Raw genomic sequence first — 23,117 nt, 5'->3', positions numbered from 1 at the left:
ACCAAGCAGAGGAAAACGTTGGAATTGCATATCACAACTCTCCAACCATTAAGAGTCTGAGTAGCAGCAATTCCCACTATAGTGTACAAATTTCAGTTGGAAGAAGCCTCAAAGCATCTGTGTCGCTACGAAATGCTTGCATGTACAAGGGAAAACAGGACATGATGATGACAATTCGAGCATAGAGACATCACGTCATTCAATAAGAAATAGAGGTTCTCAGAAACCTTAGCTCACAAGATCACACTTTTTAGGCTCTGGACTCCAACGACAACAGTATCTTTTTTCTTGGACCCTGGAACCACCCAAATAAAACAGAGACATTGGTCAGTGGCTTGAGGACACAGATAAATAGCAAAAGAAATCAACTTTTAGATAAAAAGAGAATCAGATACTAAATGAATGCAACCAAATACTGAATACATTCTGATCAAGCAATTAAAAGGATAGAATAGTTTAACAACACCCAGATTACTGAAAACATGATATAAATAAATAGATACATTGCAACTAACAACGTCCTCTGTTTTAGTAAGAGTAAAGGGAGAGAAAAATGGAATTCTCAGCTCATGAAGATTATACTATTTCATAATCCTTCATAATTACATTTATGGAATGAATATAACTTATTTACACAGTCTAACTTAAAATGCATCATCTACCATTGAAATTCTTAAAAAAGCCACGTTTGGTTAATAGAATAGAATAGATAGATAAGGACAGCATTACCTAAGAAATGGAATAAGCAAAGAATAGGTAAGGAATAAGTTTTTCTTAGTTTGGTTCATTTATTGGAATACAAAAGGAATAACTATTCTTATGTTTGGATGTAATGAATGTTTAAATAAATACACAAGGAATATTTTTCACAACTAACCTTCCCTGTCCACAAAGCCAATCCAAATAGATTAACCTGACAAACTCACCTGACTTGCATAGCCCAGGAAGCCCATTTGGATCACTCAGTCCAAACAGAACAACCATCCCTTCAGGATCGACCGACTGGACCAACCCATTTGGACAATACTACCTAATCAAAGTGTACAATCTATCTAGCTCAATTAGTCTGGTTGAACAAATTGAATTTGTCATTTGAACAGAATATTTGATTCAGGTTTGTGAAATTGGAATAAATATTCAATGAGAATAGGTGTTCTATGGATAATTTTACAACCAAACGTGGAAATATATATTCCATGGAAATCTCATAAGATCATCATCAGAATCTCATAATAAATAAGTGTGCAAAAGAAAATAATGGTAAAAAATTAAACATGATGAGAACTTAGCCTCACGTACCATTGGAATTCCTAGAGCCCTAAGATCTTCATCATTCATATGCTTGAGAGCTGTCATGTCAACCTATAGAAAGAATCCTATTAAAGGCTCACAAAAACTTATCCTTGAAAATCCAACATACAAGAGCAAATACAAGCTGAAGAACTAAAATCATGAAAAGGTACAACATACCTCCTCTGCTTGGAATGTTATTGAATACTTTCCTAGACCCAAAGAGTTCAGGAAACCATCTACCGACAGCTCGACCTGCAAATTTATGACAAAAGAAACTTGAGAAAACAGTGCAATGGCAACAACCAGAAATCAAGGGCGTAAAAATTTCAATAGCAAATACCAGATAAGTGAATGTAAATGAAGGCAACAAAAGTTATGAGAAAGAAACACCATTTGTAGTTGTATATATATTTTTAATCAATATATGTTAAAACTAATTCAACATACTTCATGAAATAAAGCATCTATGCTACATGAGCATCACTAAGTAATCAAATATTGTGCCACTCAAATTCAACAAGCTTCATACTACGTAACTTGGCAACTTTGTCCCCAAAACTGGATCAAAGTCTAGAAGAATTTACCAATATACAAATATATCTACAGTTCGCACAACAATACGAGATCTAAAATCACATATCACACACTTTAATATTGCGTCACAGTATAGAAGTTTCATATGATAAAAGTTGCACCCGTGCAAATAATGTAATGGGAAGAGATGCACCTTGCTCTGAGGTATCTTTTTTGGGTTAGTAACTTTTTTGGTTTCTGGTATGGGTGGATCATTTCGGAGGTTCTTCTTGATGGTTTCAGAAATTTCAGACACTCGCTTAGCCTTTGAAGGTTCACTATTTGATGGCTGTGAGTGCATTGTACCAGTTAACTTGTCACGAAGATCTCTAACTACAGAAACTTTACTCTGGAAAGCTTGTTGAGAATCTCTTTTCTGAAGCTTCCATCTGAGGTCATTGGGATTAACAGATTCTAGAGATACAAAGTGTGGCATGTATCACTGAGAAGTTAATACAAAACAAAATAAGGATCGTGCTGCAAATATAGGTAGGTCGCAGAAATTTTAACTGAATGTTTCAGGTTCCCTGTCCTCGTCATAAAGATCATGCTTCCATTTGTCATCATTTTGTCGTTGCCTGCACAATGTCCAGAGTATTCAGTTATATAATTACTAGCAAGAATATTTGATAAATGCAGCTTATGCCCATAACATCAGAAGAAAAATTCCATTTATCAAAACATGATAACATAATAAATAATATGATTTTGAAAATTCACAACAAAAGAGTGTGTGATAACTATAATCACCATCTACAACAAACTTTGTTTCAGTAAAATAGTAGGATCAAATGGCCACTACTTATTGTTAAATAAATTCCATGTGTGCCTCCAGCACTAGTACATCTAAGGTTTAAAATATTATTTTGAGCAATTTTATTGGTCTTCAGACGGAACAATAGAGTCTCAGTGTCATGCCAACGTGCTGAGATAGGTTGCTCTAGCCCTTAGTAAGAGGAATGAATCAAGAAGCAGCAGCACTAAGTAGGAGAAAAGAATCAAGCAGTAGTAGAAGAGGAAGAGGAGACAGTAGTGACTTACCTAGAGGAACTAGAGAAAATTCTATTTGTACTAAAGAGGAAAAGAAACAGCTCAAGGTAGAAAAGATGCAGTGGCATTCCAAGATGGAGATGAAGTGGCGGGGGTGTATAGAGATGGAGAAGTAGAAGCTTAAGAGGAAGCAGTTGCCTTGCATCTTGGTTCTTCAGTCCAACAGTTTCTGCCATCCAAACCAAATTTTAATCCACGGGTGCATTAGTTATATCTATTACCAATCGTTCATTATTTGAGGTATTAAGTTTTGCAACAAAATATTATTGTTCATGTAGATCTCTGAAATGTGTCAAAAAAATCTGAAGTGAGTGTCAGACACACAACAAGGACTTGGTAGAGCAATTTCTTTCCCACCAGTAAAGATGCAAGGCTTTGTTAGTACTGCAACTTTAGCTGGCCTCAGAAAAGCTTAGGAAAGCTGAGTTGACCTAGGAACTGCATATCTTAAATTTCTAATGCCATCATGGAAAGAATTCAGTCGAACCAATCTAGCCAGAAAAATGATGCTTCTTTACTAATGGTCGTACCAGTATCTAATTGTGAGTATTTACCTGGTCACCGAGTATGTATCTCCAAATAAGACTTGGAAATTCACATATCATCCTTTCCTTCATTAGTTTACCAATAAGTTGGGAGTACGAAAAGGAAAAAAAATGGCATACAACTTATATGGCAACATAATCATTCAACTCAATCAAAACAACATTTACGCTAAGACAAAAATGATCCTGAACCTACCAAATTTTAGGGCATAAACTGAATGAATCTAGAAATTTTACTAGTAGTTTCAAAAATAAATATTAACTTTGAGAATTTTAGTCCCAATTTCAATTGGATTAGCCTTATGAGAAAGGTCAAAATTATCAGATTCGTAAATGATAGACACAGCAACAATCTATTGTCGATATCAGATTATATATTTCACAAACAGAAGGAAAATCAGAAAGGACTACCAGCGCGTGATTCAAAAGAAAGTTAAAAGACTTAAAGTGTACCTTTTAGCCGGAACTACGCTCGAACGGCTGAAATCTCCCCCGAGATCGCCGTGCAGGCGCTCTTTGATAGATCTCTTGCTCCCCGATGATATCTGATCAGCATACATCGCAGCTCGTGTACACAGATGAGAAAAATCAGAAGATTCAATAAACAAGTAGGGGAGATTTGACCCTCCGAGACGGGCTAGGGTTTGCGGCGGTCGGCGGGGGAGGAGAGGAGACGCGGTGTCGTGCGCCAGGAAATAAAAAAAAGGAACCGGAGGACCTCTGTAATTAGTAGGGTCCGTAGCTTACGGTAGGGGGCCCGATGCGGTGATAAATTAGTTAATATATTTTGACATGAGGAAAAACAAAAACGAAATGTTTACAATTTATTATATGTTGTTTTGGGATAAATTAATAAATTCGAACACGTAAAATTATAAATATCTGTAGTTTACAATGTTAATTAAATCCATCTTGTGAGAAGTTAATAAAATATTTTCATAGTTAATCAAATATTAATGGATTGATTTTCAGTTACGACAAAATGCAGAATTAGTTTTCTCTAATAAAAACATAAGCCTAAAATATTGACTTTATAATTCTACTACAACCTTAGATTTTAAATCTAGTATAAGATTTTTTTACTGTCTTATTAATCCAAATTATGTCCAGTTGAAAGTGCAGTAAATTGAAGGTAGTTCATTTGAAGAATAGGCGCCTTGATAAGAGACAATTTTGTTTAGAAAGGTAGGTCTCTTAAATGAATTTAGAAAGAGATATTTCTTTGAGAGTGAATATTTTTTAATTTAGATAAAGACTCAACCATTAAAATAGTTATGATCAACATTTTAATCACGATGAGTTGGTTAAGTAGTGAACTCAAAGGAATCAATTATTAAATAAAATATTTCTATATCAATTGATTGATAAAACAATTTAACCAATTGATGATACTTAATCTAACAATTGACTCAAAATAATCAATAACTTCTAAAACATGCAGTGAATCTAATCATATCGATCCCACAAAGCAACAAAATCGACTACTGACTTTTAACTACCTTCTTGGGCGGTTTAACTAATCTTCATCCACCTCGATAAAATAAAAGCATTTAGACGCCATGCCTAAACCAAAAGTTATTCCTGCACGTAATTAAAGCATTTCTTTTTTTGCCAAATTAAGTTCCATATTATCCATTGTCGCCTCGGTCTCGGTGATGAATCGATTATAAACGTCTCAAGACCAATCGCTTAAGCTTCCATCTCCTGTTGATCGCAGAAGCACAGAGCTTGAAGATGTTATCAGACCTCATCACCAAACTGCTCCTGTGCGTACTCAACTTTTCAGTTCCCTGCTTTAATTTTGATCGCTACCTGTCATGAAAGATCTAGATCTCAATCTCGAGTCGTAGGGTGTTCTTTGGATATGCTTATCCGGCGTTTGAATGCTTCAAGGCGGTGGAGAACCATCCTTACAACAACCAGCAGCTTCGCTTCTGGTGCCACTACTGGTGAGCGATCAAAGGATAAGCAGAGAAGAACCATTAATCATTTTCGTTTTCCTTACGGAATTTCACCTTGCAGGATCATCGTGACGGCGATCACCGTGGTCGAAAGGTTCGGCTACTTCTCATCATGGTAACACATGAAGAACTTTACTTTTTGCATTACGATCACCACTCAAACTGCCTGCTACTCGAATGATTCAGCGAACGAATTAATCGCAGGTTGCCAATGTATGGAGAAGCAAAGCTGGCCTTCTTGGTCTACCTCTGGTTCCCCAAAACCAAGGTACATCTACTGATAGATTAATAAAGAAAGTTGACGAGATGGCATTCAATAACAGTTGTGCTTTGTGCAGGGCTCTGATGTGGTGTACGAGGTATTTCTGCGGCCGTTGGTGATGCAGTATGAGCCTGACATGGAAGAGAGGTTTCGCAATCTGAGAGCTAAATCCGGAGAGCTTCTCCAGTTCTACCTGCAAAATTTTACGGAGAAGGGCCATGTTTTGTTCCTGGATGCCTTGCGTTATATGGTCTCCGCGCCATTAGCGCCGAGAACAGAGGGAATTCTGCAGCAGAGTGCTAATGCAGTGAGAAACCCAACTATTTTTCCCGAATTGGGGCTCACTGCTGATGAAGTGCAGGAAGATGCTGTCGTGGCTGAATCGCTGAAATGGCGACGACGACGGTTCCATTGATCGGTACTTTAGCATGTTTCTTGGTTCAGCGGTGTAGTTCGATGGATTTCAGAGTTTGTAGATATGAAGTGATGAATACCTTAATAAAAACAAGTGAGAAGGAGAGAAAAATAAAAACTTCTAAGATTATCCTAGCTTGTCCGTCGTGTGCTGCGGAGTGTCGCCGATGGCACAGTTTGCAGATGCTGATTAATTAATCTCCATGCAGACGACGATTGCTGCCTGAAGAAGTCGATATCAATATGCAGATTAACTGCCATTAATCAGTTCCTCATGCTGCTAAGAATATACTTCTAGACACGAAGAACATGACAATATTTTTTGTCGAGTGGATTACCAAATGATTTGAACAAAATCTATGCATATTAATTCCAGATATAGTGCGTTCCGACTCAAATCATTAATTTGTATGAGAACCTTCTTGTCTGTTTAAATACGTAAAGATAAACAATAATTGCTTTACATGTAAACTTGCAACTGGATACACCCAACACACTGTATACGACGACTAAGACATCAAACTTTCTCCCGTGGATGACATAAACAAAAGAATTAATTAACTGACGATGTGAAATTAAATAATTATGAAGACGCATTGTGGATCCTTACGCGTTAATGTGCTGCTATTGTTTGCATATGTGCATTGGCCAGTGTCCACCTAAAACACTGGCCACGCTGCGTTGTCATCGAAGGAAGGCGATGCTATTTATTATATACTTTTTATCAATCAAAGCTCATAAGTCATTAATGAAATTGGACTGGCCGCCCTACACTAATAGGACAATTAGACGTCACCATTCCAACAACCATACCTTGCTCGCCTTAATTCCCATCAATGCTTCAAATGTGAGGCATTTTTTTGGCACCTACAATAAAATGATGACTGACTGTTCATATTTATTAGCTGAGAAGCGACATTTTAACAGCAAAATTAAAGTAAATATTATGAGATGTTTTCATGGTAATAAAATGAGGTGGTTAGTTTCAAAAATCTGCATTTTGAAATAAAGCACGAGGAGTTTTGTAAGATCGCGATTGAGATTTCGGGGCAAAAGGCAAACATGCGTCTCCAAATTTAGTCAATGTAGATCTCTGGATTCGACATGTATACACACAAACTCTATCGCAGACATGTTACCGGCAAATTGATTCCCAGGTTGTAGTTTAACTGAACCGAAGTTCGATTTATTGGCAATTTGCTCGTTTGATCCATCAAGTCAGTTCGATTGTCCAAAATAGTGCTGTAATAAAGAGTACGATGGAGCACAGCCATGGCATGCAATGGAATGGCAGGGAGTCTGCAAGTAGAGTAAAGTGCAGCGCTGTGTGGGACTGTCCATTGGGTGAGTGAGTCTGATGCTGCTTAAATTATTCTACCATAGTCCCATCATGCCAGCTGCAAAACCTTCATCAATCCCTTTCTTCAATTCTCACCTTGAATTTGCTGCGACGCTTCTTTCTGGCTCCCCCTTCACACCTCAGGCGTTCTTCTTGCATTTTGATAAGCTGCAGCTCCAATTTTGTCTTCCTCCGTTGATGGCTTAGTTCAGCTGTTCCGCTTGCTCGAGGGCAGAGCTAAAAATCTGAAATTTTTTTTCCTTTGGATTTTCCATTCCCATTGCTTTAATTTTGCAGAGATTCGCTAATTCTAGCTCAGGGAGTTCTAAAAATCCAACCTTTCTCTGGGTACGACTGCGCACATGCTGCATCTCCACGGCCGCATTGCGATTTCTTGCAGCAGCGGCTGAGGTTGTCTTGAGGTTGAAGCGGCGATGTCGGGCTACGATCTGTCGAAGAAAACTGTCATCTTTGGGCTGCATCTGTGGGCGGTGGTCGGCATCTGCATCGGCGTCGCTTTCGTCCTCCTCCTCTTCCTAATCTCCCTCTGGATCGCCTACAAGCGAAGCAGCAGCTCCTCCCGGAGCCACATCATCCCCAACATCTCCAAGGAGATTCAAGAAGTGCAGGCCGGGGCGGCGCTCGCCCTTTCGCTTTCCTCCGAGCCCGAGCCCCCTCCGCTGCCCACCAAGCAGCAGCAGGAGGAGGCCCCAATTACTCTCCAACGGATCCACGTGGAGACCGGGAAGGAGCACCGCATCACCTACCCCGAGCGCGGCGGTAGCGGCGGCGGAGCGTCGTCGCATGGAAGCGGGGAGAGCCGGTCGGTGGACCAAGCGCCGGCCTCGGTGCCAGAGGTGTCGCACTTGGGCTGGGGCCATTGGTACACCTTGAGGGAGCTCGAGGTCGCCACGGACAGCTTCTCCGACGAGAATGTCATCGGTGAAGGTGGATATGGTATCGTCTATCACGGCGTCTTGGAGGATGGCACTCAAATTGCAGTCAAGAACTTATTGAACAACAGGTACTCGACTTTTTTCCTTTCTTTTCATTTCTGTGACACTTGATCTTGTCAAGAGCATTGTTAAGTCAATTAGTGTTAATTGACATCTTTTTCCTATAGTTGCAGTAGTTACCTTAGATTTTGCATAGAATTTTTTTTGCTACTGAAATCTTTTTAATATCTAATGCTCTAATATGAACTTGTCGATATACAAGTATTCTATAGCAAGAATTGGGGCTTCATCAATGGTGAGGTTGAGGACCCATGGCAGTTGACTAGCTGCTACTCACAAATCTATTATTGTAAGCGCGCATGTAAAATTGCAGTCTTTACATCAAGTTGCAATGAAAAACCAGATATAGAAGAGGACAAGGAAGACAATTCCTTCGCTTGAGAGCTAAGACTAGCAGCCTGTCCTTGGGTTAAATCTGCTTTTTTATTTGCTATACAGATGTCTGACTTGGGTTATCATGGTAACCTATAATTCGATCAATAAGGTTATGTTGGTGGTAGATGTCGTAGCATTGTATATTCCTTTTCCTGATGCCCTTGCTCCTATCGTAGCTTCAAGTACTAATTGTATCACCAACTTTGTTATCATGATTACTAAATGTCTTGAAATAGTACATTTTCATCTGATGCTTTCAGTAGCTAAGCTCAAATTGCTGTATTGAAAATTTGAGATGTATAGTCCTCATATTTCAATTAGAAGAAATGACCTTAAGATGTTTCCCAGGGTAGTTTCATATACCGATCAACTATTGGAGTTAAAACTCTCTTTTGTAACGAAAAAGTCATGCCAGTAAACTGATCTTGACCATACCCAAATACTTGGGAATTACTTTTAGAGCAGTTGAGACTGGAAATTTGAGGTCAAATTCATATGATGATCTATATACCCTTCAAGGATTCGAGACAGATGACACAAATTATGATATCCATGAAGAAAATGAGTAATGGAATTGGTGGAAAGAGGAATTCATCTTCATCATATGTTGGGTTGGGCTTTAACAGATTAGTGGAAGAAAAAAAATAAACCTGTGATGTGTTTTTTGAGATGAATGATGCTCTTATGTTTTCTTCTTTTGTCTCCATGTATCTCTTGGAGAAATTTCCACAGCAAAATACTTGATCCAGCAGAAGGTTTGAACCAATTAGAAATGAGTTATACTTGAATCATTTGTTGCCTCGGTGCATTTAGATGAAAGTATTAATCCATTAACCTATTAGGCCTAGCCTTTGTCCAAAATGCTTAAACAAGTTAATAATAGCTCATTCGTTTAAGTTTCCAAACCCTTTTATTACCTTGCAAATCACTATGTGGGACTAAAGTAAGATTGTAAATCTTCCCCACTTAAGACTCAATGCCAACATCCTTATCAAAATTGATGGTTCAATTCATAATCCAGAATTATCTCCAATTAGCAACGTGTGAAGCCTAATAATGGCTCCAATGTCAGATAGGCTGCTGTTTCCAATAGCACATCATGCATTGGGTTAAGTATGCTCTGCTACCAATTGTCATGATCTGGAAGAGAGAACTTACACATTAACTTATTAGGCCTAACTACTTGTGTAAAATGCTTAAGCCCCAGTGACTATCGCTCATCTATTTAATCTTATGAACCTCTTTTGTTGGTCAGTAACTTGCCATGTAGGACTCTTATGACATTTACATTGGTTTCTATCTGTGCTAATTAGAAAATATAATAACTGGCGCAAGTGTATTACATTTGAGTATAATGTATTTAATTATTAACTTACCATAACAGGGGCCAAGCAGAGAAGGAATTTAAGGTTGAAGTTGAAGCAATAGGACGTGTTCGTCACAAGAATTTAGTGAGATTGCTAGGGTATTGTGCAGAAGGAGAACATAGGTATGTTATCAATTTTTTACTTGTCTTCCAACTATTTTAAGTCCACTGACAATTTAAAGATAAAAGGAACACTCTTTCTAATATGATTTTTTTATGCCATTTAGAATGCTTGTCTATGAGTATATAGATAATGGGAATCTAGAACAATGGCTTCATGGCGATGTTGGACCTTCCAGTCCACTTACTTGGGATATTCGAATGAACATTATAATTGGCACAGCAAAAGGGTATGCCTCTTTGCTAGATATTGCACTTTCTTTGTTTTCCTTGATTTCGACATAGTTGTTGCTGAAACATGGTTGTACAATGTAGATTACTCTATCTGCATGAAGGGCTAGAGCCAAAGGTAGTTCACCGAGATATTAAATCAAGCAACATACTCCTCGATAAGCAGTGGATTCCCAAGGTTTCAGATTTTGGACTTGCCAAGCTGTTGGGCTCAGGGAGGACCTATGTCACAACACGAGTAATGGGAACATTTGGGTTCGTGAACACAATCTATTGCAACTTACTATTACATGGTATAACTAAGATTATTGCAAGAACTGAGAAATAACATTCGCTTGTTTTCTCTCTCAAGTTATGTAGCTCCTGAGTATGCTAGCACTGGCATGTTAAACGAATCGAGTGATGTCTATAGTTTTGGTATTCTTATCATGGAGATAATATCAGGTCGAACACCTGTTGACTACAGCAGGCCTCCAGGCGAGGTTAGTCTCCCCCCCACCCCCCACCCCCCACCCCCCCTTTTTCCTTGACGGAAGCTTAGAAAGTTCAACTGTATGGGACTTTTAATCTGAGTTACTCTTGTTTTGTAGGTTAATCTGGTAGATTGGCTTAAGATAATGGTGAGTAATCGAAACTCTGAAGGTGTCTTAGATCCAAAGATTCCAGAGAAACCCTCGTCAAGAGCATTGAAAAGAACACTTTTGGTTGCATTGCGATGCGTCGATCCTGATTCACGAAAGAGGCCAAAAATGGGACATGTCATACACATGCTGGAAGTTGATGACTTCCCTTATCGAGATGTAAGCAAAATTTTCATCGACATTTATTCTATCCATGCAATATGGTTGGTCAGAAAAACTAATCAAAACCTTCTAAGTTGTTCTTTGACTTTCTTTCCCCTATTTGTTCTCTCTCTTTCATTTCATATCATGTACCATTCATTATATCACATATGTTAATACTCATGCAGCATATCATTATATGGTCATCTTACTATAAAATAAAATACAAGTGAAGGTGCTAAACTGTCCATAAGCACAGCGGGCTTTAATTGTGCATTTTACTATCGTAAATTCAATGCTCCCATATCTCGATTTAGCTCAGCACACTCTGAATTCTGAAATAGGTTGTTTCTTAAATTCTTTTATTTGTGATGGCGTGACAATTATGTTCTGGCATTGCAGTTTTAGCTCTGAGACATGGATCCTAGAACTGCAAAATACTCAATTTCATATGTAAATTTTTGCCCATTCTCAAAGAAGGATGTTTAGGGGAATTCCACAAGGGTCTTAGAAATTACCTCATCGCTTAGCTAGCAGTATTTGTATCCTATTAACTCCTCGTTTATATTTGAGGTCAGGAGCGGCGTGCAGGAAAAGATCCAAAACAACCATATCATAGCAGCCCAGAAGAGGGTAGAAGACCATTAATGGAGCATCAGGGAACAACTGAACTTGATGGTAATAGTGTTGCCGCAGGATGTTGATAGGAGACATTTGAGCTGGAAGAAAACTGCAACATCAGATGAACGTACAAGTGTGCCTCAGTCCTTGTTATTTTAAGACCAAGAAACATTTCAATCCTTTGCGATCCAGACATGCTTTCTATGGCTACATGATACTTAAAAGTGGCTTGAATGAACAGAATTGTCGATCTACATCTACGTAAATGAAGTGTCATGCTAGCTTACATGTACAAATTTGTGTTATACAATTTAGTCATTTGTACTTGATGCTCCTACGGGCAGATTTTTGCTTGATGAACTGGTGAATCCAAACCATAATTAATTATTTGTACATCGTGGTCATACTGCTATTATTCATGTTTTCTGTAAACCCTAAGGGTGCGTTTGGTTGGAGGTCATCCGTGATTACCTTGGTTATGTGATTACCAAGTAATCACATAACCAAGGCTATAGGGAATAAAACATAACCAATGTTGTTTGGTTGAATCCTAGGTAATGAAACAAAACCTTGTTTGTTTGAAGGTTTTAATACATTACTTACATTTACTATATTATCCCTAGTTCAATTATAATCATTTTTTACAATTAAATTAATTTGATATTTAATTATTTTTAAATTTAAATTATTAATTATAATATTAATAATATATTATATTATAAATTTTAAAAATTTAAATTATTTTAAGAGAGGTTCTAACAAATAGGAATAAGTATTTGAGCAAAACTGAATCAACATTAATAAACGTATTTAAATATTTATATTTTGTTAATTGTAATTAGAAGTGTTATAGATTAAAGGTAATTTTTAGTAAAAAAAAATTAGGATTGTCTTCGTTAATTTTAACTATTAAAATTATATTTTCAATAACTGTATAAATTTTATTTATTAATTATTAGATAATTTAATTAATTATTCATATTCTAGTGCTTAATTAATTAATTACTCGAACGAACTTCTTCTTCGAGTAGAACCGGCGCGCCTTCGGTAGCCGCCGCCGCCTCCCTGCGGTGACCCACTAACTTCTCAGCCTTCCAGTTCATCACGCGACCGGGCATGGCTCCGCCGGGGGCAGCGAAGGGCGGAGGTAGCCGGCAGGAACTGGTTTAAGAAATCTGCCGCCGCCGCTAGGTTTCGAAGCAAGCGATTGAGTAATTTAAGAAATCCGCCGCCGCTAGGTTTCGAAGGGCGAAGGGCGAAGGGCGAAGGGCGGAGGTAGCCGGAGGTAACCGAAATTGAAGCAAGCGATGAGTAATTTAAGAAATCCGTCGCCGCCGCTAGGTTTCGCTCGCGCAGGGAATCGTCGTCGCCGCCGCTAGGTTTCGCTCGCCAGGGAGAGGAGTCGCTCACTACGTAAGTTTCGCACGCGCAGGGATGAGAGGGTTACGCGGGGTAATAAGGTAAAGGAAATTTACTTAACCCCGGAATCCAGGAAAACCTACGTTTTCCTTGGTTATGTGATTCCGGGTTGCATTACCTTTTTGATGACGTATGCTGACGTGTCATTCTCATTGATTACCTAAACCAAACACAGTTTTTGTTGATAACCTTGTAGAGTCATTTCTTTCGTATGTTCATTATCTTTATACAAAAATTTTAGGAACTGCTTTATAATAGATGCTATATTTGGAAGAGAACCGAGTGACTGACGATGGAGGAAAGAGACCTCACAACGTAAAGCATTAAGAAAGCTAAAATGACAGAATCGATCAATGGAAAAGCGATTGTGAAGAAGACTCTCCACCAAAAGAGAGCAACCAGCCCGACACAGTGATCCCTTCCCATGGGAGAAGCTTCACAACCTGAAGGAGTTTACATTTAAAAAAAAAGAATTTTTTATATAAAAAACAATTCTAACAAAATTGGACTGGGATGATAGGCCCACAGTGGATTGGATTGGGCTATCGATTCCGGATGACAACCTCTGCCAGAGATCCAGTCACTACATGGGCTCGCAATTTTAGTCCCACATCGACAAAAAGAAAGCAATCAAGGAGAGCTGCATCCGATATAAACCGTAATAGAGGTAGGTTGAACGCATGATCCTTCAGGCAGTAAACGGGATGTGATGAGTGGTAATTTACTCGCGCAATTTTTGTGCGTGATGAGCACCCGCCCCAATAAGCCTGTTACGACAACAGGAGTGCTCCAATTTTTACCCTTCTGATCCCTATTTATTTATTTATTTTCTATTTCAAGTGTCCTTTTAGTAATATTTATTTTCTGGTTTTTTCTAACGACAAATAAATACATATTTTAAAAACTTTCGAGTTTGTTCTATTTTATTGAAGTCCATTTTATCAAAAACAATATCTTAATGGTATTTATTTATGAAAAAAGGGTTTAGCTTAACAGAAAAATATAAGTCTTTCTTTTCGTGCTTGGTCAAACCCGGCTTAGGCGGCCTAGTAGGTGGTCTGCCCTATGGCTCCATACCCGGATACCAGCAGTCTAAATGGTATTTTAAATATGTAATAAATAAAATTAAAGATTAAAAATGAAAATTGTAGGCATTCAAATGAAATTAAAGACGGTAGATTTGTACTAAAAATTTAGTGGAATCTTGTGTTTAATATGTGGGATAGAAAAACCACTAGTCTAATGGTTATGAACAGAAATCGGCTTATGGCCTCTATCATGATTTATAAAACTATACATGATCCATCGTTAGGATACCTAGATGGATCTTGCAAAAAGACACCTAAAATTTTTACGCACAAAAAAAGATAAATAACATTATTAGTAATACAAGCTTACTTTCGATTGATCATATCAAGTACAATTACTCTTAAAAATTAAAGAGATAGACAATGTAATGTTGTTTGAAGATCTTGCTCCTACTTTGCAGTTTATACCACGATCGGTGCTGTCACCCCTGAATGATTTCATTAATCCACGAGATAATTGGGCAAAGACACTAAAACACTTCTCTCTCAAATAATTTTCGATCATCCCAAGGACGTAAATAAAAGTTTAAAAGTAGATTACTAAAGAGTTAAAGTGTTCGCTTGAAGAACTTAATGTTTATCGAGTTAATATTCATCCTAGTGATCACTATTCCCCTTGCAGCTAGCGAGATCACCTCAACTTTGATTCGAAGATGGATCCAGTACTATAATCTTCGGTCGCTCGTTCCGCTTGCGCTTCTTCTCCGATCCACAAGACGCTTCCATTTCGCCGCTCGAGCAGTCGTCTGTGTCGGAGGAGCTGTCGCCAGTGGAAGGCATCGAAGGCGGCGGAACGCCGCTCATGGCAGCTTCCGCCGCCGCCACGGCCTCATCGTTGTGGAGGTCGGCGACGCCCAGGAGCAGATCCATCTCGATGTACGCCTTCTCATTGCCGCTGAGCACTTCGACGTCGTAGTCCCCGCGCGATCTCTGGCGGACATCGAGCTCCAGCTTATCGTTGGCTTTAGCGATCACGCCCAGGAAGTCCTTCACCTTGTCGAGGACCTGGCTTCGGGGTACCGCCGCCACCTCGGCCGCGAGGGCTCCCGCTTCGTAATCGACGTTCGCCGCTGTGGCGGTGCCCCCTCGCTGATCCGTCGTGCGGCACACGAGAAGGCTCTGCGGGAAGGCTGTCGCCGATGGCTGGTCCAAGAGCTCCCTGCTCCCCTTCGCCGCCATTCGTGCGACAGCAGAGAGAGAGAGAGAGGAGAATGAAACCTATCGGACGGAGGAAAGCACAGCTTGTATCTTCCGAAAACCTAAATTACGAGGTACAAAAGGGGCCAGATTAGTGTTGTAATGGGCCGGGTTGGACTTGCGAAGAGGCCCAATTAACTCGATGTCCAAATCGCCGCGTATTTATATCTTATAAAAAGTTTTCTCAATATTACTTATACTCACTACAAGTTTATTATTGCACGTCCAAAACAGCAAGTGATCATATAACATAAAATAAACACTAAAAAACAATCAAAACACTCATTTGGATTAATTTCCCTATGAATCAGAAACACTTCTTTATTTGCTCCCCTGCTCATCCATGGTCATCTTCTTGGTCAGGGAGATCAACTTGGCCAGGCCTAAACAGCAGCTCCTCTGCTGCCACGATCAGTTGGTTCACTTGTTGGTCATATGCTCTGAGTTCGAGCCTCCCCCATGCTGCGACGGTCATCACTGTTGTGACGGAGAGCAGGAGAGGAGCAAAGAAGATCAGAAGCTGAGCCAGAAGAGTTAGCAAATGAAAAACAATGATCATGGTAAATTTCAAACAATATACGTATGATTGGATAATAGAAGGGAGGGGGATATAAAGTAGTAGTGGTGAAGTGGTGCGAGTTTAATGAGCCTTTTGTGGGCTTCTCGTGGGTGCATGGCATGGTCTTGCATTTGGACGTGAGGCCACGAGAATTGGGAGTTAACTTTGCGTTCTTTCGGAAAGCAGATCGAACAATACTGTGACAATAATATTGCGGTGGTAGTAACTAATTCGATTGGAAAGCACTTTATTTTTTTTAAAAAATTGTATCAGATTTTGAATTTCTTTGTAGCATTAACTGTAAAATGTTTCAGTTTCGTATACTAGAAATTTGTATTTGTATTAAAGTATGAAAAACTAGTTAAAGATATTTAAAGAGCTAATAATTATTTTTAAAAATATTTACTATAATTAATCATTATTTTAGGCATACCGTACGTCATTAGTTAAATCAGATCACTGCAATTACCTCTTATCCTTTATTTATTCAATAGGCTAAAAGATAGGGTTTATTATCAAGTATCTAACTTTTCACTTAAAATTTAGTTTGTAAAAAATATTTAGGTGAGAATTATATATACGAATTATATGATTTAGTTATTTTATTCCTTTTATAAAAAACTAAGTTTTGAATAATTAATATTGAATTTTGGACTTTTTACCGATTGTACGAATCTTATAATTTAAAATAATTATTATATGAGTGAGTCAGACTGTTTTTAAAATAGATTTTGAAAATATCATAAAGGAAACAATCTATAACAAGTTAATAAATAAATCAACAAAAAAAAACTTAATTGACATGAATGATCACTACAAATAATTCTGAATTTATCACCATAACTAATCTAGAAAATAATAGATAATTGATGCGGTATGTCAAAATTAACAAATAATTATGACTTTTCTTAATCCGCCAAGGAAGAATAGCAATCCATGAACGAAAATTATCTTACTAAAAAGAGGCGATTAACCGTCCTTTACTTCTGGAATAAGAACTTTTTATATGATTGTGAGACGGTGTTGACTTACCATTTTGCATCTTGCATTTGGTGACGTTTGCGCCACCTCAACGTCGGGCATCTGAGTAAACTCGAAAACTTAAAAATGAATTACTGACATGGATCAAACTAATTAAATATACCTTACATATATTGCAGTTGGTAATCTTTTCAAGTGTAAATTGAAATAGGATTCCGTATGGCGATTACATAGTTCCAAAATTAAAAAGAAAAAGGTGAAAATGCAGCTATATTCAGACAAATTAAATAACGAGATTTGTACATAAGGTAAGACGACTGCATGTAAAGCCCAGAAGACTGTTACCCTGTGCTTGGGATTTGGGAGTGAGCATTATCAACTTTTACCACACAAGAATGTTACCCTATATGGAAGAATAACGGTACCTCTGTGAAGCATCGCTGTTACTTACGTATCATATCCGGGCATTGCAAACTGTGAAGCAAAGGACTCGACCTGGTTGCGTAGCTCAATGACATCCCTACTGCTCTCCAGGCCCTTGATGAACTCCTGAATTTTGCCATGTTCCTTCTGAATGTTATTCGCTATTTGTACAGCCCGCAGGAGAAACTCTGCAATTGTTTCGAAATCTCCCTCTAAACAACCTCTCGTTGTCATAGCAGGACTACCTGCAGCAGTAAGATTAGCAAACGGTGGTTACGTACTGCATGTGTTTAAAATAAATAGACTTGGGATGCCATAGCTTACCTATCCTGACACCTCCAGGAGAAATAGCACCATTTTCACCAAATATTGGAGTTTTGTTCAGAGAAATGTGACATGCCTCACAAACCTTTTCAAATATCTTACCTATTGATGAATTAGAACCCTTTTTAATACATGTTTTTAGTAAGGAATTCCATACAGAAGACTATGTCATACAATATGTTTAGCACACAGATATGATGTGAATAATTATAAATGCTCCTCAATAAGTGTCTCTTCATAAATAACATACTTTTGTGCTCCTTTCTAGAGCGCTATCACTTTTGTAAGTAGTAATATGCACGCCAATGTTTGAACAAAACATTAGCAAGTGACAAGCATATAAGTCACAGATAATGTAAATATAGTCGGGAATGCAACAAATGGCTGAGCGCATTTTGACTTCCCCCTGACTTGAGACAAATAATCCTATAACTAAGAGAACTTAGATTATAGCCAAAAATGATTTTCCTAGCTTTTCAGAGTTGAGGTCAGACTAAAAACTAACCAAAATGGAAAGTAATTATCTGACCAAGAAATTTCATTGAAAATATGGTTGCCTTTGATGGTTGGAATCTGTTACAAAAGCAAGGCACTAGGCGCACTTAGTTAACACACAATGTGAAATTAGCAAATTTCCTAATATTAACAGCATAAAAAACCAACAATGTGATCAAGATCCAAAGATGCTAGTTTTGTCCGTGACCAATTGCAGTTTCCCGATTTACCTCCTCACAAATGGTCGTGAGGCCGATCGTGTGGGGCCGCTAAGGTGGCGGATTCCACCTTTTTGCAGAAAAAGATGCTAGTTTTGTCACAGAATGTTAATTGATCAGGATAAAAAGATTAAATTTGAAGTTTGAAATGTGAGGGGAAAAAACTCAGAAACTAAAGAATTTAAGTGAAGCAGTGATAGATTGTTTTATTACTAAGAAAAAAAAACATAATAGTTAAGATGGATGAATATGAAATTTCTGCAAGAGTTTTAACTATCATAGAGGAAGAATGAGTGGTTGAAATAAAGAATTCATAGTCTTGTATGACCTCCATGTGATCATAGGCTAAAAGGAAATTTTGGTAAGATTCAAGTATGGTACATCATATTGTAGCAATCAATGTTTAGCTTTTAGGAAAAAATATGTGCAACGAGTTAATATAACAAATATGAGAATGCTAAAATTGGTATATATAGCTATTTCAAAGGATAAAATAAAAAATAACATCCAAGAGTAATTAGGTGTGGCCTGAATATCTGATAAAATAGATTAGAGTGAAAGACCAAAAGAAACTACACCAGTTGATGCACTAAAAAATTATATATATATATATATATATATATATATATATATATATATATATATATATATATATATATAGCCAACTCCAAATAGTTAAGGCACATAATAGCTTGATGGTGATGACAACAACATGCTATTAACATATTTGTTCGTCGCATTGAACATTAAACAACAAACTTTTGTGAGAAAGGTACAGCATGATTGTAAAAATTTTAAGAAACAGACACTATGATAATGACATCTCCAACAGCAAAGAGGTAACAGAAAATAAATATTGTAGAAATACCCCACTGATTGATTGGATACAATTACCATTTACTAGTACTATAAAATAAATAAGGGACAATGCTTAACTGTTAATCATAATGAAATAGGGTGATTGGTGTGCATTATGAGATCACTAAAGAAGAAGATGCATCTTCCCAACATCAATACTTATTGTAAAGGACTTAATAATCCAAGAGAATTTGAACAACCAATCATTAAAATCTGAGTTATTCTGTTATTTTTAGCAAGGTGATGTCAAACGATACAATTGATGGCTACAATAACCTAAAGCCACAAAATTGAAGAACAGGAGATGAAGCATATCGATAAACCTTGGAGGTAAAGAATTTAAACCCCCTCTAAATTAAGGAACCAATTCGTATGCCATTTCATAGATTGGGAAGCTAAAGTCTACAATCCTTTCTTAGTTTCATTTATATACATGCTTCTGTCTTTCCAAAGAATATCACACTTGAAAGACTACACATTTCCAAGGAATGTGAAAGTGTTTTTATGGCCATAAATACCTGTTAAGCCCAGAGTCCTGAGATCCCAAAGTAATAAATGATTGTCTGTGCCGCCACTAACCAATCTGCAGTTCCTTCTTAGTAAAGCTGATGCCAATGCTTGAACATTTCTCTTGACCTGTTGAATATAGGCTTTGTATTCAGGTGTAGCAACTTGCTTTAGAGCTACAGCTAAAGCAGCTATATGATTATTATGAGGGCCCCCTTGAAGTGATGGGAAAACAGAAAAATTTATCTTCTCCTCGTAATCATATTTGTCATTTCCATCTGTTTGACCAGGAAAAACACCTTGCCTTTTCTGTTTTTTACCTTTCTTGAAGAAAATTATACCACCTCTGGGACCTCTAAGGCCTTTGTGGGTTGTCGAAGTAACAATATCACAGTAATCAAAGGGGCTCAAGCATTCCTGAATCAATTGCACAATATGAATAAAGCTTTCCCAAGAAATCAAAATCCTTTTAGTCATTTAAAGATGATAGTTATGCTACATAAAAACTAAATAGGTTTCAGATGAAAAAAAAATCACCAATGTAAAATGTTCACCCATAGATAGTAAAAGGCATCAATATGATTGTTTTCCCTCCAAAAAGAAACTAAAAATCTAGTAGTGCCCTAAAGACAACTCTACAATTAACGAAGATGCTATAGAGTAAATAAAATAAGCCGGTAGCCTGGTGGAATTGGCATCCACCTCTCTTTCTGTCTAAACATGGAATAAACAAAGTCAACCAACACAAAATGAGTCCCATATATGTTTTGAACTATACAACATAGCTTTCAGCATATCCTACACTTAAAAGACACTAAAAAAGGATTTTATGATGAGAAAAAAATTAAAGATGCAAATTCTCTAAATTTAGCTCACTGTCTTGAAGAAATAGTAGACATTAGTCTATCAAGCAAGTAGCATTGTATGAATTTGTTATCATTTGTGAGAGTTTTACAAACCCAAATGTCTATTCAACCAGCACAGTATGCCATAGCAAGTATGGGTAAAAGCAAAGTGGCACTAAACAGACAAAAAAAAACCACTGTGGTACCACATGAAAGAGATTAACTTTTAAAAATTATTTTACACACAATATAGCATTCAGTCATCGTTGAAAATTAAGTACAACTATAATTTGGTGGAAAATAAATGAATAAATGATGTGTCTAAAATTCTAAAGAAAATGGATCTTGAATGATACATAAATTGAAGAATAGATTGAAGAAAGAATGAGATAAATGATGTTTCTAAAATTTTACACATGAAAATGGCTCTCAAATGGTGATAGATTGAAGAAACATTGTCATGCCAAAACTGTTTGTGATAAAATTTGAGCAATTAATTTGCACAGGATATAACACTCATTCATCATTAGGACTCAAATTGCAAGTAAAGTTAATGAAGAAAAAAAAGAGGTAAATGATGTGTCTAAAATTCTATTCTTAATAAATTGGCTCTAAAATGACAATAGATTGAGGAAACATTGTCATCGCTAACCATTTCTGTGCTACAATAGTGAAGTACAAGATGGTTCAAATCAAAAACTTAAATCACTGAATGATAGTGTAACTCAAACCATATGTCAAAGACAAAGGAAATTACAAAATAAGAAAAAAAGAAGAGAGTTCAAACCTTAGCAGCCACAAGTCCACTAATCTGAGCCATATCACACATCAAGACCGCTCCACACTTATCTGCGATTTGCCTAAACCTAGCATAATCCCACTCCCTTGGGTATGAACTCCCACCACAGATCAGTATCTTTGGGCGGTAATCCATGGCCTTCTCTTCAACTTTATCATAGTCAATATATCCTGTGACTGGATTTACCTTATATGGAAAGCTCTCAAAGAATATGGACGCCCCTGATATCTTCTTTCCACTAGGCGCATAGTACCCATGGCTAACATGCCCACCAGAAGGTGAATCCAAACCCATAATTCTATCTTTTGGGAGTAATAAACCTGTATAGACAGCAAAATTGGCCGAGGTGCACGAATAAGGCTGAACATTCACCCCCCAGCATTCAGGATCGAGACCAAATGCTGCGAGCGCACGTTCATGGCATAACCGCTCTATCTGATCAATGTACTGGTTCCCACCATAGTACCTAGCACCAGGAAACCCCTCGGAATATTTGTTGGTCAAATGGCTACCAAGGGCATCAAGCACCCCACGGCACACAAAATTCTCGGATGCGATGAGCTCAATTCCCTGCACCTGCCGCTGCTTCTCCTTCTCCATGCTATTGAATATATCTGGATCGGCCACAGATAAAGGCTGGTTCCCCCAGGAATGGACAGCAGCCCTCCGAGTCTCAAGATCGGGATCCACCTTCGCTTTCTTGGCTGCAGAGAGCACAGAGGTAGAGGAGCTCGATTCCCCTCTCCTCGGCCTCTTGATGCACATGGCATACCCAAGAATCCTGAATTCCTCCTCCTGTTGCTCCTCGTCAGATTCCTCCGCCTCGTGCGTCCGCAGGGATCCGTCACGAGAGCTCTCCGGATGTTGGTCGAGGAGCTGCAGTGGGATCGATCTAGGATTGCGAGGCGAGTCCCGATGCCCGGTGTCGATCTGGAACGAGATCGAATCATCCGGGATCGGACCGCGTGCCGACAGCGGAGGCGGAGCAGCGTGGAACTCCAGTGACAGATTTGATTGAGGGTGGGTGAGATCCATGGACAAAAAATCTTGGGAGCGCAGAACAGAAGCAAACAACACGAACAGCAATTCAACAGGAACAACAACAGGAACAACAAGGGCAGGAACGGAGGGAGTAGGAGGAGTAGGTCAACTCGGCGAGGAGCTGAGATCCCATTAATGTCGATGTCAGAGAGAGAGAGAGAGGGAGAGGCGTGTGCGAGAAAAACCCTAAACAAGAGAAAAAAAAGGGCGGAAGGTACGAAGGCAGGGATGATCAAGAATACAGGGATGACCGGACTTAGGCGGTTAGCCCTTATAAATGATAATAAGAGGAGCGAACCTGGACGGCTTATCGGTTTGGTTGGGCTGGCGTTTTGTGATCATCTCTCTCGCGCACAAGCAATATTTCTTCGAAAATTCTCAAATCATTCAAAACTTGACTTTGAAATAGTCGCAT

At 38.2% G+C, this 23,117-nt stretch overlaps 5 protein-coding genes and 1 non-coding gene across 6 annotated transcripts; 3 read left to right on the top strand and 3 right to left on the bottom strand.

Moving 5' to 3' along the window:
* Positions 1–7: 7 nt before the first annotated feature.
* On the bottom strand, positions 8–4,139 carry LOC141833361 (uncharacterized). Its single transcript, XM_074720780.1, has 6 exons — positions 3,915–4,139; positions 2,377–2,444; positions 2,021–2,280; positions 1,471–1,545; positions 1,300–1,362; positions 8–295 (listed from the first exon to the last, which is right to left on the bottom strand). The coding sequence occupies exons 1-6, from the start codon at positions 4,019–4,021 to the stop codon at positions 251–253; spliced, it is 618 nt and encodes a 205-aa protein (XP_074576881.1). The 5' UTR covers positions 4,022–4,139; the 3' UTR covers positions 8–250.
* Positions 4,140–5,060: 921 nt separating this feature from the next.
* On the top strand, positions 5,061–6,427 carry LOC141834086 (putative HVA22-like protein g). Its single transcript, XM_074721528.1, has 5 exons — positions 5,061–5,227; positions 5,312–5,410; positions 5,484–5,537; positions 5,627–5,690; positions 5,761–6,427. The coding sequence occupies exons 1-5, from the start codon at positions 5,196–5,198 to the stop codon at positions 6,097–6,099; spliced, it is 588 nt and encodes a 195-aa protein (XP_074577629.1). The 5' UTR covers positions 5,061–5,195; the 3' UTR covers positions 6,100–6,427.
* Positions 6,428–7,503: 1,076 nt separating this feature from the next.
* Positions 7,504–12,478, top strand: LOC141832935 (putative serine/threonine-protein kinase At1g01540). Its single transcript, XM_074720299.1, has 7 exons — positions 7,504–8,461; positions 10,213–10,317; positions 10,422–10,544; positions 10,630–10,800; positions 10,898–11,027; positions 11,136–11,345; positions 11,906–12,478. The coding sequence occupies exons 1-7, from the start codon at positions 7,872–7,874 to the stop codon at positions 12,029–12,031; spliced, it is 1,455 nt and encodes a 484-aa protein (XP_074576400.1). The 5' UTR covers positions 7,504–7,871; the 3' UTR covers positions 12,032–12,478.
* Positions 12,479–14,068: 1,590 nt separating this feature from the next.
* On the top strand, positions 14,069–14,179 carry LOC141834248 (small nucleolar RNA Z279/snoR105/snoR108). Its single transcript, XR_012602299.1, has one exon. It is a non-coding gene; the product is annotated as a small nucleolar RNA Z279/snoR105/snoR108 (small nucleolar RNA).
* A 677-nt stretch (positions 14,180–14,856) lies between these two features.
* LOC141833717 (uncharacterized) lies at positions 14,857–15,721 on the bottom strand. The gene has a single exon (XM_074721209.1). The coding sequence runs from the start codon at positions 15,632–15,634 to the stop codon at positions 15,092–15,094; it is 543 nt and encodes a 180-aa protein (XP_074577310.1). The 5' UTR covers positions 15,635–15,721; the 3' UTR covers positions 14,857–15,091.
* Positions 15,722–17,312: 1,591 nt separating this feature from the next.
* LOC141834209 (serine hydroxymethyltransferase 7-like) lies at positions 17,313–22,947 on the bottom strand. The gene is made up of 4 exons (XM_074721660.1): positions 21,650–22,947; positions 20,029–20,434; positions 17,940–18,041; positions 17,313–17,860 (listed from the first exon to the last, which is right to left on the bottom strand). Exons 1-4 carry the CDS (start codon positions 22,694–22,696, stop codon positions 17,640–17,642), a joined length of 1,776 nt encoding a protein of 591 aa, XP_074577761.1. The 5' UTR covers positions 22,697–22,947; the 3' UTR covers positions 17,313–17,639.
* Positions 22,948–23,117: the final 170 nt, after the last annotated feature.

This window comes from Curcuma longa, chromosome 8 (assembly GCF_044706935.1).
Source record: "Curcuma longa cultivar G26 ecotype Majalengka, Jawa Barat chromosome 8, ITB_CL_G26_1.1, whole genome shotgun sequence".
NCBI lineage: Eukaryota > Viridiplantae > Streptophyta > Magnoliopsida > Zingiberales > Zingiberaceae > Curcuma > Curcuma longa.
Note: the sequence above shows the minus strand (reverse complement) of the source record. Positions and strands in the feature narration are given on the sequence as shown.